Source organism: Brachyhypopomus gauderio, chromosome 7 (assembly GCF_052324685.1).
Source record: "Brachyhypopomus gauderio isolate BG-103 chromosome 7, BGAUD_0.2, whole genome shotgun sequence".
Classification (NCBI taxonomy): Eukaryota; Metazoa; Chordata; class Actinopteri; order Gymnotiformes; family Hypopomidae; genus Brachyhypopomus; species Brachyhypopomus gauderio.
Window position 1 is genome coordinate 33748422 of NC_135217.1, and position 18298 is coordinate 33766719.

General features: G+C 44.4%; 3 protein-coding genes across 8 annotated transcripts in view; 2 read left to right on the plus strand and 1 right to left on the minus strand.

Moving 5' to 3' along the window:
- On the plus strand, window positions 1-8648 carry spice1 (spindle and centriole associated protein 1). 4 transcript variants are annotated; one of them, XM_077013489.1, is made up of 19 exons: window positions 1-365; window positions 451-522; window positions 2492-2565; window positions 2652-2699; window positions 2796-2930; window positions 3074-3176; window positions 3290-3408; window positions 3746-3828; window positions 3925-4040; window positions 4148-4267; window positions 4450-4718; window positions 4824-4955; window positions 5053-5176; window positions 5486-5599; window positions 5765-6105; window positions 6678-6861; window positions 7306-7369; window positions 7764-7821; window positions 8389-8648. In XM_077013489.1, the coding sequence occupies exons 3-19, from the start codon at window positions 2494-2496 to the stop codon at window positions 8437-8439; spliced, it is 2133 nt and encodes a 710-aa protein (XP_076869604.1). In that variant the 5' UTR covers window positions 1-365; window positions 451-522; window positions 2492-2493; the 3' UTR covers window positions 8440-8648. The 4 variants fall into 4 exon arrangements, with proteins under 4 accessions (XP_076869604.1, XP_076869605.1, XP_076869607.1 ...); XM_077013490.1 differs by having other exon boundaries at window positions 18-66; XM_077013492.1 differs by lacking the exon at window positions 1-365 and having other exon boundaries at window positions 386-522; window positions 8318-8648.
- Window positions 7988-13680, minus strand: LOC143519738 (uncharacterized). 2 transcript variants are annotated; one of them, XM_077013487.1, is made up of 8 exons: window positions 13575-13680; window positions 13107-13141; window positions 12665-12958; window positions 12553-12573; window positions 12189-12440; window positions 11767-11877; window positions 11426-11671; window positions 7988-11321 (listed from the first exon to the last, which is right to left on the minus strand). In XM_077013487.1, the coding sequence occupies exons 2-8, from the start codon at window positions 13120-13122 to the stop codon at window positions 9997-9999; spliced, it is 2265 nt and encodes a 754-aa protein (XP_076869602.1). In that variant the 5' UTR covers window positions 13123-13141; window positions 13575-13680; the 3' UTR covers window positions 7988-9996. The 2 variants fall into 2 exon arrangements, with proteins under 2 accessions (XP_076869602.1, XP_076869603.1); XM_077013488.1 differs by having other exon boundaries at window positions 12665-12836; window positions 13575-13667.
- cfap44 (cilia and flagella associated protein 44) overlaps window positions 12867-18298 on the plus strand; it is an 18767-nt gene continuing 13335 nt past the window's right edge. For both annotated transcript variants that reach the window (XM_077013486.1, XM_077013485.1), the window contains exons 1-10: window positions 12867-12975; window positions 13659-13767; window positions 14289-14393; window positions 14499-14664; window positions 14938-15100; window positions 15281-15383; window positions 17273-17489; window positions 17606-17720; window positions 17911-18075; window positions 18201-18298. The exon at window positions 18201-18298 is cut by the window's right edge and continues 58 nt beyond it. In XM_077013486.1, coding sequence (XP_076869601.1) covers window positions 13725-13767; window positions 14289-14393; window positions 14499-14664; window positions 14938-15100; window positions 15281-15383; window positions 17273-17489; window positions 17606-17720; window positions 17911-18075; window positions 18201-18298 — 1175 coding nt within the window. In that variant the 5' untranslated portion in view covers window positions 12867-12975; window positions 13659-13724. The remainder of the gene's footprint in view (window positions 12976-13658; window positions 13768-14288; window positions 14394-14498; window positions 14665-14937; window positions 15101-15280; window positions 15384-17272; window positions 17490-17605; window positions 17721-17910; window positions 18076-18200) is intronic.

Consider the following 18298-nt stretch of genomic DNA (forward strand, 5'->3'; position numbering starts at 1 on the left):
TATTTCATAGTTTGCTAAAACAATGAAAATATGTGTCCTATGACTAAATGTATTGAATGCAATAAGGTATATTCTGCCCTTTGATATGGACTCTGTAAAGTTCGCTGTCTTTTTTCTTACTTTGACATTATACAATGTCTTTGAACTAGTCAAAATAATAGAAAATAGTAGAAAAGGCCTACGGTTTTTAAACTTTTAAATTTTGCTTGTCAAACACAATAAACATAACAGAAGACGAAACCTCGAAGCTGATGAAATAGCATTGAGATGATTATCTAAAGGGGGGTTGTAAATGATACCACAAAAGCCTAATGTCTGAGTTGGGCCCAGATGTCGGCTACGTCAAACTGAAGATCTGACCACTGGTGATTGGGACGATTTGAACTTTTATTCTGAAAAGCAGCGCAGTTGGCGGCGGTTTTAAAAAAGTCCGCTGCTGTTTCTTCACAGTTAGCAAAAGCGTGACGGCTGAAGTCGGAGCACGAGCGGTAACTCGGGGCAACAGAACAGTTCTAATAGCAGGTAGGTGAGCTAGCTGGTTAGCTAACGTTAGCTAAACATGCACCTCAGCCTTTATTATGTTATGTAGCCCATAGCTAAACATGCACCTCAGCCTTTATTATGTTATGTAGCCGTTAGCTGTGGCACACTCGCTAGAATGCGGCCAAAGTTATGAGTGAAAATGACATTTGTTATTGTTAGTCAACTGGACATCTAGCTGGTGTGTGTATCGTTATTTTATTAGCTAGCCAGGTGTTATTTTAATGCAGCTAGAAAATACAGATGATATAGATGATGAAGTTAATGTACAGTTGTGATCAAATTTATTCAACCCCCAATGCTGCGAAGGGTTTTATGGAATTCAGTGCACATTTGTAATTGTGTTCATAATGAAATCTTACAAGGACTTGTTAAAGAACTAAATGCAACTAAGATAGCATCAATTTTTTTTGTCATAAAGTATTAAATGGCCTTTTTGTGATTTCTTCATTGACACAATTATTCAACCCCTTTACGACTACCACTCCTAAGAACAGAGGTTCATTCCAGTGTTTTCCATCAGGTATTGAAAACATCTGTGGATGTCAACAAGCAGCAATCAAGCATGATAAGCACCAATTAGGCAGATTTAAAAGGACTGTGATACTCAGCTCCTTCTAGACATCTACTGGTGTGTTTCCAAGCATGGTGAAGGCAAGAGAATGGTCCCAGAAGACAAGAGAAGAGGTTATTGCTCTTCACAAGAATGGCAATGGATATAAAAAGATTGCGAAGTTGTTAAATATTCCAAGAGACACTATCGGAAGTATCATTCGCAAGTTCAAGTTAAAGGGCACAGTGGAAACGTTACCTGGTCGTGGCAGAAAGAAGATCCTGACCGCGACTGCTGTGCGCTACCTGAAGCGTAATGTGGAGAAAAATCCCCGCGTGACTGCTAAGGAACTGAAAAAAGACCTGTCAGATGTGGGCACTGAAGTTTCAGCTCAGACAATAAGGCGCGCACTGCATAACAAAGACCTCCATGCCAGAACGCCCAGACGCACCCCCTTGCTGACTCCAAAGAACAAGAAAAGTCGACTGCAGTATGCCAAAAGTCATGTGGACAAGCCACAAAGGTTTTGGGACAGTGTACTGTGGTCAGATGAAACTAAATTAGAACTGTTTGGGACAATGGACCAGCGCTATGTTTGGAGAAGGAAGAACCAGGCTTATGAACAAAAGAACACCTTGCCTACTGTGAAGCATGGCGGGGGGTCAATTATGCTTTGGGGCTGTTTTGCTTCTAATGGTACAGGAAAGCTTCAACGTGTGCAGGGTACCATGAATTCCCTTCAGTACCAGGAGATCTTGGAGGAAAATGTGATGGAGTCAGTCACAAACCTGCGGCTTGGGAGACGTTGGACCTTCCAACAGGACAATGATCCGAAGCACACATCCAAGTCCACTAGAGCATGGTTGAACATGAAAGGCTGGAACATTCTAGAGTGGCCATCGCAATCACCAGACTTAAATCCAATTGAGAACCTCTGGTGGGACCTAAAGAAGGCAGTTGCAGTGCGCAAGCCTAAGAATGTGACTGAACTGGAGACTTTTGCCCATGAAGAATGGGCTAAGATACCCATAGGTCGCTGCAAGACACTTGTGTCAAGCTATCCTTCACGCTTGAAAGCTGTCATAACTGGAAAAGGATGTTGTACTAAGTACTAAAAAATAATGTCACTAGGGGGTTGAATAAAACTGATAATGATGTGAGCACAGTAAAGACATTTGTGGTTATTCCATCATAAATATTATGTTATGTTTGTCTAATTTATAAGTGCCTCTTTGATATAATTGTAAATAAGATGACTGAAATGATCAAAATCAATGTCAAACTGGCCAAAACACTTTATTTCAGTGGGGGTTGAATAAATTTGATCACAACTGTAGTTTCTCATGAACTAACAGATTTGACAGTAGTTATCTGACTCGGTTTGTTTTATGTTGTGAGGGATGTCCTTCGTGAGAGTTAACCGACGACCACTGCGAACCAAGAAATCATCAGTTCCCAAGAAGGAGTGGGTGGTATGTGATGTTTTAACTCGTGTTTCTGCACGGTGTCAGTGTTTTGTTTCGTCTAACTAGTGTGTTTTTAATCTCCTTTAATTCAGAGCACAGTGAATGACCTCTCTGTGCACAAAGCTACCCCAGAGGAAGTGGTAAGATGCTACTTCAAAATAAGTGTCTTTATTAATTAGTATTATTGAGGTGAATGGTATGAACGCACTGTGCCCGCTTTACTTTGGTTCCTTTAGTCCAAGCGCCATGAAATGCACAGGTCCCGTAACCGAGTGGTGGCACAGTGGGAGCTGAGGGAGAAGGCGTTTAAGAGGTCTCAGCCGGCCAGCCCCACTGGGCTACATCAGACCAGACTCAGACTCATCAAAGAGGTACACGCGATGCTCCGTCTGACCGGGAGGCTTGTCATTCTCTCTTGTGACAATCCAGACACGCCTCCATCAATCAACACAGAGCACTTGTGTGTGTGTGTGTGTGTGTGTGTGTGTGTGTGTGTGTGTGTCCGTCCATGTAGGTGTTCTCTGATCAGTGCCAGTTGCAGGATGTTCTCATGCGGTCAGACAGAGCCATGGCTGTGGTTAAAGATCTGTTTGGAGATGCTCCTCGCAGACAGACAGGTACCAAGTGTCTGTATCTGTGTGTGTGTGTGTGTGTGTGTGTGTGCGCGCGCGCTCAATTTGGTTGGATGGTTTAGGACTTTCCTCTCAGAGCACAAATCTGTGTGTTTTAGGGTTTCCAAGTGTTACCATGGTTCCTGACTGTGAGTCAGATTCTGAACTTCCTGTCCTGCTGAAGCCAGACCCACCAACACAGCTCTCGCTCCTTAGCCAGTCCATGATGGATCAGCAGGTACTATGATTATGTCCTTATCAGGTGTGTGTGCATAATAAATGTCAATCATCATTTACACAACAGACCTTTAAGGCATGTTTTAAGGTACAATGAAATTCTTTTTTTTTTGGTCAAAGTTACTTTTCCTGTGTAGTGAGAATACTCATATGAACAAGCAGAACATGATTTGGAGAAAAAAAAAAATCATACTCCTGCATAATGTAATGTACCATATTATGTGACTAAGCTTCAGTAGTAACATTCCCATATTATGGAAAATTATTGATCACTTTTGTTTATAATTAAATGTAGCAAGCTTTTTTTGAGGGGTAAATTGCATAATTATTTTTTCCAGGCCCTAAATGAATCTGAAGGTTCTGTTCTGGAGCCTGTGGATGATGATGAGACCTCCCTGAACTTGAACAGTGAAGCATGCAGGTAGTAACATTTGCCAACCTGCCTTGAATACACTCATTAGTGAAACTTGCCCTGTCTAAGGACCATTCAAACATGATGCCATGTAATGTGCTCTAGGCTGAAGAGGAAAACGTGTAAACCCAAGCACCCTGTTTGGAGAACAGACCAGCAACACCAACAGCAGAATCCCACCCAGACTGGTACTGATCCGGAAGGTTCCAGAGACCAATCAGGTACTGGTAGTCCCGTTCACACTGACCGAAGACTCTGTATACGTGTAATGGCATTAGTGTGTAATAGTTATTTTACTGGTTGTCTTTGTGTCCCTGATTGTGAAAAGCTCTGAATGCTACAATGGCTGTGCAGCATTTAAAGGCGAGACAAGGACAGTCAGACCTGGGACAGTCCAGCACTCTCGTCACACAGGTCCTCAACGCTGAAGCTCTTCCCCATCAGTCAGGTGGAGTGAAATTCCTATAAGGAGAATGTCTTGTATCACAATATGCTTGAGTCTGTTTTTAAAAATATTTAAAGTTGAGAAGATAGTTCTGGGTATAGGCATAATTTATGCTGGAGATACTGGCAACAATGGGGCGGGAAAAATAGAAAACCAATTCAACCGAGCCATTGTATGTCTTTCAGATGGTAAAAGCAAGGTTCCCAGGACCACTAGGGGGCGCTCTGTCGACGCCACTAGATTGGACGGCTCTGGGCTGAGCTCTCAGAGCACAAACCTGTCCAGCCTGGACCTGCTGCAGGACATGCTGGGCCAGGTGGAGACTGAGCTGCACTACCTGGAACAGAAGGGTCCTCTGGGCTCCCCAGAGCAGCCCGAGCTGCACCGTGGCCTCACTGGGTTCTCCGTGGCGCTGGTGACCGCTCTGGGACGCATCGCCAGGCACCTCAGGCGTGTGAGGAACCGTCCTCTTTTAGATGGCGCTGCGTATCGAATAACGCGGAGCTCTGATTTTCTGCCACGGTGCTTTGTGTAAGAACCGTGTGTGCTCGTGTCTTAGAGAGAGGAGGAGGTGCAGAAGGAGGAGCAGGGGAGGAGACGGCTGGAAGAAGAGCTGAGGGAGCAGAAGGGTCTGATCAACGCCCTCACGGCTGAGTGTTTCGCACTGAGACAGGAGAGCGCCGCCCTACAGGTTAACGCCTCATAATAATGACGACTATAATTGCCCTGTGATGACTAACAGTGAGTGGTGCACAGAACTGAACGGTGGGACTGCGGTTCTCACACAGGCAGGTCTTCAGGAGCAGATAACCGAACAGGAGCAGCGTCTGGACATGGTGATCCTTGCATTGGGAGGCCTGGAAAATGAACCTGCAGAGAGACTGTTCAAACCAGAAGAGGGCGCTGTGATGGGTTACTAATGCACACTATTATGTTTGGCTATTGGACAAGCACTTGTAGCACTTGATCATGTTTGCATTGGCATAAAATGAACACAATTTTTCATAAAAAAAAAAAAAAATCTATTTGACTCAGAAAAAAATGTGCTTATTTAATTGAAAATACATAAACTTGCCTTTTAACGCTGTCTTGTGTACACATCGGTTATCATTTGTTCTGGTCTAATCAGATAATCAAAAACAGATTAATGCGTAACTCGTCTTGAAGGTTTAGGGTCAGTCATTTGGGCAGCTGAGTAACAAGTGTGATGTGGTCTTACAGGTGCTGATCTGAACCCTGTGTCTGCTAAGAGAGACCTACAGGAGCGGGCTTCTGTCTCTCCTGCTGTGCTGCTCTCACCTCCACGCCAGAGAGACACCAGAGCACCTCCTGCAGGTGAGAATAACATGCAGCAATTATTAACCTTGTTGTGTGATCTGGAAAAATTAGGAAATTTCTAAATCGATAAGGAGAGATGAAGCACATTGTATCACTAGCATGCAGCAGATTTGGGTCTACACATGCACGAATGAACTCTTGAAATGACGTGTCCCTCTACAGCGTGTTCCCGCTCTCTGCACTTTGAGGGCTCCAGTTCAGCAGCAGATCTTTGCTCCACAGAGGAGTCGGACACTTCGTGCACCCCTCCCTCCTTTATCAACCTTCCCCTCAACGTCTTGCCACGCCCCGCCCTGCTGGAAGACCAGCCGTCCCACAATGCCATGCTGGAGCAGATAGCCGAGCTGACCCGTCAAAACGCAGTGATGCGGGGGCAGCGGGACCAGCCCCTCCCCTCTACTGGAGCACCAGCGTCTAGTGAGAAGAGTACAGATAGGCTGTCTGCAGTCACCACTGTGGATAGACAAGCATCGCCCCCTACTGACCCCAAACCCATACAACAGGTGAAATTGCTTGCTTTGTTGTTGGGTTTTTTTTTTTTTTTTGGGAACAGTTAATCTTAAACTCGCAGTGTAAATCTTATTTAATACCCCAGTTGAACTGACACATATTCCACTATAAACCTTTTTTTATTTAATATTGCTTCTCAAAGGATGAAAAAACACCCTTGAAGTGTTATTTTTCTACCCAGCACTTCAAAATTAGCTGGGAAATAAAAACACCCAGCACTACTGACAAATGAGAACAAATCACGGTCTAAACATGCTATGCCCGTGTGTCTAGTCACACACCCTTGCAATGTGCTTTTCAGTAACCTAGTATGGATCAACCTTCTGAAATGATACATGACTTTATACATGAATTATACATCATGTATAATTTGTATAGTTCCATAAAATTTATCCTAATTTATCCAGTTAATTTCTGACCTAACAAATGAATTATGGTTTGACCTGCTCTGCTTTGTCCATCTTAACTGTTGTATTTATTATACCGGCCTCAAATACTTGTATGTACTGTATCTGGTTTGGAACAAAATGACTTCAACCTGTGTGTGTGTGTGTGTGTTCTCCAGTGTTTGGGTGTAGGCGGGTCTTCTGTGAAGCTCATGGAGGAGAGGCTGCAGGAACTGACCAGACAGAGCTCAGCCGCCAGGTCCAAACTGCTGGAGCTGATTGAGCAGCAGAGACGGGCTACCGTCCTCAGCACCTCTCCAACACTCTCTCCCATACCACACTCCAGCAGTGCCCCGCCCACAGGTGTGTGGGTGTGTGTGTGTGTGTGTGTGTGTGTGTGTGTGTGTGTGTGTGTGTGAGAACATCAACCCTGCCAGTACGCTGTGTATGAATGCCTATACCATCTTTCCATTTTGAGCTGGTATGTGTGAATCTGGTGAAGATGAACAGTGTGAATATATTCCATTTCACACAGTGTGTATTACAGATATTGAACCTGAAACATGGAATCTGTGTATACTGGTGTCAGCGATTGTCTGGGTGTTTATCGCCTGTGTTGGAATAAGTTTATTTCCAGCTTAGCTGTTCTTAATGAGAGAGGAAAAGTACTTTACACTGTTTTGTTCTAATTATCAGCAGTTGCTAAATGACCAAATGGCAAGTAGCAGCTTGTAGTTTAGGAAAAAAAAGTTAGAAGAACAAAGAAAAGAGTTTGTGAGCCTGGTATTCAAGCCCACTGTCTTGCAGGTGCGGGCAGTGCGTCTGTCTCTGAGAGGGGCCACCCTCCTCACGCAGGGGGAATGAACAGAAGGTGGGTCTCGCACTCGCCAATCTGCTTCTAAGAATTCATCCTAAGTGAATTTTCATCTTGGTCCAAGATATTTCTGGTCAATCAGTCTTTTAATTGGGGCAGTCATGGTCTGGTGGTTAGGGAACAGGTCTTGTGACCAGAAGGTCGTGGGTTAGAGTCCCAGGCCTGAGGCCATGACTTGAGCAAGACATTTAACCCCTCCTGTTCCCTGCTGGGCTGGGATGTGTCCCACAGTCCTCTAGTGATCACTAGTGTGTGTTCTCACTGCACAGAGGGGTAAAAGCTGAGGTGAAAGTCACTATTGACAATATGACAAACTTGACTAACACTTAATTTCACTACTTTTCTAAATGAATGTATTGCTGAACTTTAGCTATGCTCTTCCTTTTTGCAGATCAGCAGTTTCTACACTAAGTGTAGAGGGAGATGAAATGCAGGCCATTAATATAAAGGTACAACTCAAAACCACATTATAACCTCACAGTTGCAAAGACAGACACGGTATTAATATCTTGTAAGTCTTCAGTGTCAGATGCTGGATGTCTGTCAGTTGTGGCTGACGGAAGATTTTCAAATCCAACAAATTTTATGTGCAACCCAACTGGTAATAAATAAATATGTCCTCATCATTGGTTTTAATTGTCATATAAAACCTGTTGTACAGTCTGAAAACTGATTACCACTGGTAGCAATAAATAACCCACTGATTTTCATTATTCTAATATGAACAGTAAATTGTAGTGATCATTTCATATTTATTTGAATTGTAATTGAATTATAGTGTTATAAAAGAAATGTTTGGATAAAATTACAATTGCCTTGAAAACATTTTGATTGTCAAGGTATTTTAACAATAACACTGAACCATTATCATTCTCCTACATCATAATGGTATTTTTTATACTGTGCCATGGCTACCCCCAACGCAACACACATTTGTTCATTCAGGAGTCAGCTCTTCTAGAGGAACAGTAAACGTGATGATGTGTGATCCATGCCGCGGCTTGTGTTGTGGACAGGTGGATAAACCCAAAGAAGTCTGGTCTGCACGGTCTGCTCGCGTGCAGTAGCCTGACCAGCAGTGCGCGTGAGCTCCGTGATGTCCGACGCAGGAGAGGAGGGCTGTCCAGGCCCCAACACCCCACCCTGAACAGCAGTCTGCTACAGGAGAGGACAGTTGTCCGGGTCCCAACACCCCACCCTGAACAGCAGATCCTCACTGTCTTTGTTCTTTTTTTTAAACGTTCAATATGTGAATAAACTTGATGGAACACTTTGACTGGTTTCATTGATGTAACAGTATAAATATGAAAGAACACTTGTTTTTTTAAGCTAATGTCCATTGTCCAAGCTGAGCACAGCTGGTTTACTGGATGATCATTTTGATGTATTGTTCTGGATTTAAAGACACCTGACCCCAAACAATAATGATAGTACAGGAGGATGCAGCAGGAATCAGTGCACGTTGAACATGCATTTTTGTTGAATGCTTAATGTTTATGTATTTGTAAATCAGTTGTAAACATGTAAAAGCTCTAGTTTAACTATGGACGGATGGGACGTGTTTGAGGGAGAATTTATGGCACCTGATCACCTACTATAAACACCGCTCTGCCTGTTTGTGGATACTGTAAAGCCTCAAGAAATTTGGCATGGCTTTTTACTGTTGATTGAGTGTCTGAAACTATATGCAACCATCTTCAGTAAAACAAGTTGTACCAAAATAATACAACCTGATGGAAACCATGCTATTTATTTATGAAGTCACCATGGAGAAAATTTGCATACCGGTGAGAACTTTTGGATGCGGTGAATTCACCTGTTCCCAACCTGAAAACCGGTCAAATCAACAACTTTCGCCAAGTGGGAACTGCATGCACTGATTTGACATCTAGTTCTTCTAAATCATGGGAGGGCAGCCAACTGTATCCTCTGTAGACACCTGTTTATAGTTCCGCAAAGGTTGCCATTGTTCAACAAGGGTTATTTTAACAAGAGGAGTATAATTTAGGTGATGCCAACACAACACCTGTGGACATTATACTCCTGAATGTCATCTGTAGCGTCTCTGTGTTCCTGCAAACGAGGGGAATCAGATTCTGAATTCAGCACAACAGGTGTTATCCACATTTGTGAATGAGCTAATGTGCTAGCAAGGCGGTAATATGTCCCTCTAATCCATACATGTATTATTAGACTGTAATGCTTTAAATTTGAATTTACATTGTTTAACAAAATACACCCCTGGCCACTTTGGCTTCTTATTGTTTTGGGTCAACGGATTTTCTTTTCATGTGCAGAAAATATCTTTGTTAACTAGACATACATTACAGATTCAGTAGACACACCTTAGGTTTGAAAACAAACACTAGACTACTTAAAAGTTTACATAAAACTTGAGCGGAAATTAACAGTAACATATTTCACAGTACTTTAGGATGATATGGTGCATTTGAAGCAGTGCAAATTTTCAGAATGACCTTCGGTATGACGCTTAACAGTTAGTAGCGCCACTGCTTGAAATGGAACCGCTGTCTTTACCCGTTTGACTGGAGTTCGTCCCACTGCCCACAGGCCCGTTGCTTGATGCGAGCTTGACGTGGACTTCACCACGAGAGGGCACAGCTTCAGAAGACCTCACAGCCCCCCAGGGCTGTGGCCCACAGCCTTCCACCCCTGTAGCTAAACTTGACCTCACAGCGGGCCTCTGAGCTGGTGACCCGGAAGCAGCAGCCGTCCTCCTGGACCTGGGCAGAATGTTTCTGTGCCACATCCTGCAGTTCTTCCCTCCCTCTTCCTCCTCTCGCTCTCACCCACATTCTGTTATCTTCCTCTCCCAAAACGTTCACCGCCAACCAGCGCACCGCGCGCGAGCCCTCCTCCCCGAGGCCGGACACCTGCACGCAGGACGGCTCGCCGACCACCGAGCGCCCTTTGCCCTCCTCGTAGCAGACGCAGCGCAGCCGCACCAGGAAGGACGTTGCCTCGGACGTTTTGAAACCGAAGTCCTCCTCTACCCCATCGTCGATGGCGACCGGCCCCCTGACGACGCTGACCGAGAGGAGGCGTGTCTGTGGGTGGCCGAGCATCCGAACGGACTCCGGGAAGAGGCTGAACCCGTGGCGCTCGCCGAGCTGCAGGTAGTTCTGCAGGCTGGACAGGGTCTCCTGGTGCAGCTGCTCCAGAGGGCACAGATCCAGCTGTGCAGGGTTGAACTTCGCTAGAAGCAGCAAGCGGTGCCGAACGCCTGCGTCGAAGCCCTGCGAGTTAAAGGCAGGCCGGGACAGCGAGTGACAAATGTGCTCGGCGAGTTGAGCAACCGGGGCGTTGGTGAAGTCTCCAGCACCCACGTCTGGATCGACCTTATCTAGCAGTCGTGCCACACGGACACACACGTCCCGGTACTCTCGAGGGTTAGGCGTCTCCTGCAGGGCTTTCCGGATGGTCCGGGTGGACAGGCCCTGGAAGGAGGTGACCCTGTGGAGCCTGCTGGGTCTGCAGGAACAAACTCCCTCAGCGGGTGCCGACAGCTGCAGATCATCGCGTAAAGGATACAGGTCCCTCAGCATCTGGGCGAGAACCCTCACGCTCTGCATCAAGTTCTCAGCCCCTCCGTCCGACCAGCATTGCTCCAGCTCCTGCAAGAGCGACACCTCCACTCGCTCAGAGCCCCGCAGCTGCCGCAGCGCTCCGGCCGAGCCGTCGCCAGAACTCTGCTCCGGTTCCTCCAGTGCCTCGGCCAGGCAGTCCTGCACGAGGAAGCTGAAAACGGTCCACACCGTGCACTGGTCCCTCCAGTCCCCGACATGCAGCTGTTCCGAGCTGCGTAGGTGATCCTGGTCGTGCAGGTCATCCCAGGATTGGATCAGGACGTTGGTTCCTCTTCGCAGCAGAGCTTCAGCCTCCTGTAGCAGCCGCAGAGACGAACAGCCCCTCTCAGAGAGCTGCACCCCTGGAGATCACAGGAAACCACACAAGCCACTCTGTTTGCCCCTATGTAGACAATAAAAGGAATTGGATAATAAAAACTGTTGATGTGTACGCTGCCCAACATACTTTGTATCTCCAGCTCTGCTACTCTGCTGAAGAGCCGCTCCACGTCCCCCGTCTTGTCCACGAAGAGGGACACCAGAGCCTCCAGCTGAGCCGTGTCCTCTATGCTCACGTCCTCCAGGAGGCAGTCTCTGACGGCCCGACGGGGCAGGCCCAGCGCCACGCCCAGCTCACAGACGTTCAGCTGGGCCTCCGAGCCCACAATCACACCCAGCTGAGCCAGCTGAGCGCTGACTTGCTGCAGCACCCCTGAGAGCCGTCACGGTCACGAAGACAAGCCATCACAGTCCAGCTGTGGTTGTGTGCACATCTGGAGTTGGAGGTTGGGACGAACGAGCACTCACCTGACTGATGCAGAAGGTCTTCTCCTTGGTCTCGCGTCTCTTCTACACCCATGGCGATGTTGCAGACCTCAGAATCACTGTTCAGTGACAGACGCTTCACCAAATCACTGACTGGGGAAAAGAATATGAAAAGGTTTAAAAAAATAAAAGGAAAAAAAACTTTGATGGTGCTGGATCTTTCTTGTTGGTACAGTGGAGCTTGTATGACACACTATAAACAACAGACTTACAATGACAAATGTTGATCAGTAAATTTCATTTAAGAACAGCACCTGTTTGTGCTAAAGTTAAACAAACACCTGGCCGCTTGCACTTTTGAGAATAAAGCCATGTCAGACACAAGAATCGTCCCTGTCTTGCTTCAGCGGCTACTGTGTGTGAGGATATGAGGATTCATGTAATGACAACGTAGCACTCTCTACCATTCATATCCTCAGCCAAGTGTTGGTCTTCATTGTACAGAGCTGTGTAGAAACTCCTGCAGGCAGTCTCTCCTTTAGACAGACAGGTGGTCAGCAGGGACTGGGTCTGCTGCGTGGGTGTGGGTGATGCTTGGATCCGCTCCAGGTCAAACTGGGTGAGGACGCTGCTGGAGAACAGGGCCAGGGAGACGGGCAGCACCGACGGACCCAGGCGGCTGCACAGGGCGGAGAAGTCGGCCTTCAGCTGTCGCTCTGAAAGGAGTGAGACCTGCACGTTCATGCACTTGAACAGCTGGACAGACGCTTGAATATGCTCGCACAGAAGACATTCAGTTGGTTGAAGCACATTCATAGGGAGACAAACCTGTAGGTCCTCGTGGAATCTCTGTAAAACGACAGAACAACCGTTAGTGGAAACAATTCACTTTGGTTATTTTTAAGTGATGGAAGAATGAAAAGCAGGACTAGGGTTACACCTGAATCGGCAGACAGCCACGAGCGTAGACGAGGGTAGTGCTGCCTGCATTCCTTCAGACACTGAAGGAAACGCGTGGCCTCGCTCTCATCCATCTGACCATGAACGATCTCGAGCAGCTTGCGGGCACAGTTCTGTGGAGTCTTCTCCGCCTTTATCTCCTGGTAGTTATCCTGAGTCAGAAGGCCAACAGCTAGAGTGCAGTCCAGCAGTGGGGCCAGGTTATACAGAGATGTCACCAGGAGCTTCTGAGATGCTAGCAGATGATCCTTCACCGTCTGTTTTGCTCCTATACCTGGAGTTGGACAACAGGTGAGTTTCAGGTGATAGCAGGTCAGAGACTGGCCTGTTTGTCATGCATTATAGAGGACCCGACAACCGGAAATGTCCGAGTAATAAACGACGGCACATATTTGAGCAGAAGTGACCCTAAATGCACTGACCTGGCTGGGATTCCATCGTAAGACATCCAGGACATCTGTGCAGAATTAAAAAGACTTTAAAAACAAGTTCAAATATCAGATTCACTCATTACAAACGTTCAGTAAGTTACAATCTGATCTAACACAGCTAGCAAGCTGGCTAAGGTTTGTAATGCAATAAATATTGGCAGAAAGGGGGTGGGAAGCAGACTCGATTAATATGATACATTCGTCTAGTGTGACTATATCTGTAATAGGCTGGCAGAGATAAATGTAAATATATCATTAGGATAGCATGTTTATTAGCGGGATGGTAAGCTAACAAGCCAACTAGGTAGCCAAACGTCATCTTCCTCGAAGTTCCTCAAAGCAGCTAAAGCTAAAGTTATAACTAGCTGACTAACGTTAAAAAGTTTGGCCACATTAAGAGCCGCTATTTGATGTAATACCAGTAGCCTTTTAACTAACGGTCTAAACCATGATACATACCTGTTGGGGCAGAGTCACTTGCATTCAATTCTTCGAGCAAAAGTAATCATTTCGCTTACTACAATTACTTCTGATAAACTACAGTTCCCAGAGTTCGTTGCGTGCACAAGACCCCGCCCCGGGGTTGTTAAGGCAACAGCTCTAACGAATATGGACTCTTCAGAGGACATGGCTGGAGAGTTGACATTACCAGGTAGCAAACGTTTAAAATGATATAAAAGTGGCGCCGTCTACATTCTCGGCAAAGAGATATTTGTCTGGTCTTGCTTCTTACATATATTTTCTAGCAGAATGTAGACAGATTAACTTGTTTATTAGCTAGCTGACGTGAGTAAACTGAGCTTTGGTCCTTGAACTATCATTAACTAGCCTCTAAATTATGTAAATTAATTAACATAGATAACCAACATACGTAATTCTTATACAGACGTAATTATATAATATTTGTAACTTATATGTCACATAGAAGCTATATGTTAGTAACGTATTAACATATTTGGTAGCTACAATATGAATTGCAGAGCAAGTCTGTATTTAAAGCAGACATGCATATTTTGGCTCAGTGTCAATATTATATAAGTAGAGATCCCAGACGTTGAATTAAATAACTAGACAGTTAACTCCCATGGCTATAGGACAGGAAAAATTAATTAACCATGAAATACATGGCCTAATCAACATCTAGTCTAAACTGTCTTTACATCTTTTATTCAGATTACCCGCCTGCAAAGCAGGACGCTCTTGGTCAGTCAGGAGATGAGCAAGGTGTGGAGGTCCAGACTGATTCAGCGGGGTCGGGGTCCATCCAGCCCCCAGCGAGTGAGGCAGAAGTGGCTTTTCCGTAGTTTATTTTCATAGTGGCCAGTGATGAACGGCTCTTGCTAAACACACACCTTTACTATATCTGACTCGTTTTTGTTTTAGATGTAGAGGTCTTCGGAGACGTCGAGATCAGTGAAGATCTTGCCGGAGAGGGTGAGGAGAAACAGGAGAGGCTTGCAGAGGATCTGTATTACGACTATGAGGAACTCTGTTCGAAAGCATTTACTACGACAGACTCCAACATCCCACAGGGTCTGATGCAGCTCTCGTATCCTAGAAGCGTTGGTCTGCTTTTCTGTCTGATTTTAACTGTGAGCAGTAAAGTGAGGCGATGGATTGTGTGGGCCATGTTTAAATTGATATTCTTAAAACAAGACAAACAAAAATCTTTTTTTTCCTTCACAGTAACAATCTCCATTAAATAACTATTTAACACATTTGACATTAGTCTATGACATTATTAAAAAAAGCCTGATCACTTTCTATGAAAATACTGCCCCCGTGTGGCAACTGTGGCGATTACACCTTAGCCACTGGCCAGGCATTCGTTCGGCTATGACTGCAAGCGGCGGGCCAATCTGCACTTGCTGGACGAGAGAACACTTGCCTTCGTGGCCGGTAACGTGCTGGTTCTCTCGGATGTTCGCACCAAAGAGCAGCGCTACGTCCGCAGCTGTAGCGGAGGCGGCATCGGCGCGATTATGGTACTAATCTGCCGCTCACAGCAGTCATGGTTAATTAAAAGGATAAAATATACATATATGATAACGCTCTACATGCTGTCACGTGTGTATTTTTTAAAAACTTTTTTTGTGTCAAAGTGTGTTCTAGTTACTGATTCTGGTTTTAGAGCAGGTTTTAAACCTTTATGTTTGTACTTTAAGACCCATCCCAGTAAGAGATACCTTGCCGTGGGGGAGAAAGGCGAGTTGCCCAACATCATTATTTATGAGTACCCGTCACTGCGCCCCTACCGGCTGCTCAGAGGTACTGCGCTTTCACAGCAACCGCTTTTTTTCCAGATGGGACAACATAACAAGAAAAAAAAACAGATCAGGGCGGTCGTTTATGTATGTGTTTATGTATTTTTTATGACATTTGTCTTATGCCCACTGTAAAACGCATGGTGTAGTGTTCACTGGTTTTCCTACATGCTTTTCCATGAGCGTAAAATCTCTCTTTAAAAACTATAGACCAATATCTTTGTTGCCACAGTTTTCAAAAATTTTAGAGCAATTATTTGTGAAAAGATTAGATCAATTTATTGATAAACAAAATATTTTAAGTAGCAGTCAGTATGGGTTTAGAACAAATAATTCAACATCAATGGCCCTCATTGAGCTGATGGAACAGATAACAATAGCTGTTGATCAAAAACAGTACTGTGTTAGCATATTTGTTGACTTAAAGAAAGCATTTGACACCATTGACCATAATATTCTTCTTGGGAAATTGAATAAATATGGGATTAGAGGAACAGCACTACAGTGGGTATCTAGCTATCTGGAAAATAGAAAACAATTTGTACAATTAAATGATGTAGGATCTGAACTTTGTAATATTACGCAGGGGCGCAGATGGCACTGGGGACGGGGGGGACATGTCCCCTCCAGATTTATATTGACCCCATCCGAAATCTAGCATCTACAAGCATAAACGTATATATTGTACAGCTTGGTCCCCCTCACTTCATAATTTCCATCTGCGCCGATGATATTACGTGTTGAGTACCTCAGGGTTCCGTACTTGGTCCAAAGCTATTTATTTTATATGTGAATGACTTGGTGGATGTATCAAGACTGTTTACATGTATATTATTTGCAGATGATACCACATTTTTTTGTTCGGGGAATGATATAGAACGCATGTTGGATATGACACAGAAAGAATTTGTAAAAACATGGTTTCAACTTAATAAATTATCATTGAATCTGGAAAAAACAAATTATATGATTTTCAGTAATAGAAAGAAAACTATAGATATTCCATTTAGAGTAGATAGTGTTGAGGTACGTAGAGTAAGTGAGGTAAAGTTTTTGGGTGTCATCATTGGTGAAAAGCTGACATGGAGACCACACATAAATCATATAAGAACAAAAACTGCCAAATCTATTTCACTGATGTACAAAGTAAGGGATTTATTTAATGATAAAGCTCTGTATATGCTGTATAATGTAATAATTGCTCCACACCTGAACTATTGTATTGAAGTCTGGGGTAAAGCATACAAAACAATTATCAATCCTATTATAACTTTACAGAAAAGGGCTGTATGAATAATCACCAGAAATAAACCATAAAACCATATAACCATCAAACATCCAATTAAAATTTGTAAAGAGAAAGAGCTGTTATAACCTTAAAGGGATAGAAATGTTTGAAAAACCAAAATTTAGAACTAGCTTAAAGGACCGGTGTACTGTAATACAAGGAATAAGATTATGGAATAACTTGAATAGTGATGTTAAAAATGCTAGATCCATATGTATGTTTAAAAGAATGGTAAAAGTGTGTTTGTTTAAAAAATATGAAATAGTGTACTGAGCTGTTGTTAGAGAAGGATTTGATTTTTGATTTTGTTTTTTGTTTAGTTTTGTTAGTTTTGTTTTGTTACGTTTTGTTATGTTTTGTTTTTTTTTTCGTTTTTTTTTTACAAAACATAGTTGAAACTATTCTTGGGAAATAAGGGGCAGATATTATAAGATTTTTTCTTCTTTCTGCTGCCTTTCATTTTATTTGTAAATTGTATACTTTCTTCTTTTGTGCATAAGTTTTAATTTGTTTATAATGAAATGAATAAATCTAATAAAATAAAATAAAATAAAGATGATGCATCTGTGCTGAAATGAACCAGTGTGTGTTCGTGTGCGTAACAGGAGGGACGGGTCGAGCGTACAGCTTTGTGAACTTCAACCGTGAGGGCAACCTGCTGGCAAGCGTTGGAACTGCGCCCGACTACATGTTGACCCTTTGGGACTGGAGGGAGGAGCAGGTGGTGTTGAGGTGTAAGGCGTTCTCCCAGGACATCTATCGTGTCACCTTCTCCCCAGACAACCCAGGACAGCTCACCACCTCTGGTTCTGGACACATCAAGTTAGTGTGGGCTTGTTCGTGTGGGCGTAGAGGGCTCTGCCATTGCTGGTTCCAGTACTGGTGTGCTGAATGTCATTCTGTTTCCTGAGATGGGTCTGAGTCTGTTTTGTGGGTAGGTTCTGGAAGATGGCGGACACCTTTACGGGTCTGAAGTTGCAAGGCATGCTGGGAAGATTTGGGAAGACAGCCCTGACAGATATTGAAGGATATGTGGAACTTCCTGATGGCAAGGTTTTTATCTGCTAACAACATGCATGTTGCGCACAGACACTGAATAGTCTCTTACTTACAGAGTAATCTCATATTCACTGAATAATCTCTTACTTACAGAGTAATCTCTTATTCATTGAGTAATCTCTTATTCACTGAGTAATTTCTGTATGTCTGTGTCTTTATGTCACTGTCTCTGTCTCTGTGTCAGGTGGTGTCAGGTTCAGAGTGGGGAAATATGCTTCTGTGGGACGGGGGCTTAATAAAGGTTGAGATCTGTCGTAAAGAGGGCCGCACCTGTCACGCCGGAACCATCCAGCAGTTTGTCCTGGAGGAGGGGGAGCTGATGACCGCAGGCACAGACGGAGCAGTCCGGGTACGTGGCCTACAGGGACGCTGAAATGCAAACACTCATCCAGCCATTTTATTCCAAAATGTCAAATGTTACAGAATGATTCAGTGCCCCCCCCCCCCCCCCCACAACCCCTTATGTTGTTGCAGTTCTGGGACTTTGAGACCATTGACACAGCGGACTGTGTGGATGACAGTGGCCTGTTTGAGCTTGAGCCCATGAATGAAGTGATGATCGGCAGGAATGT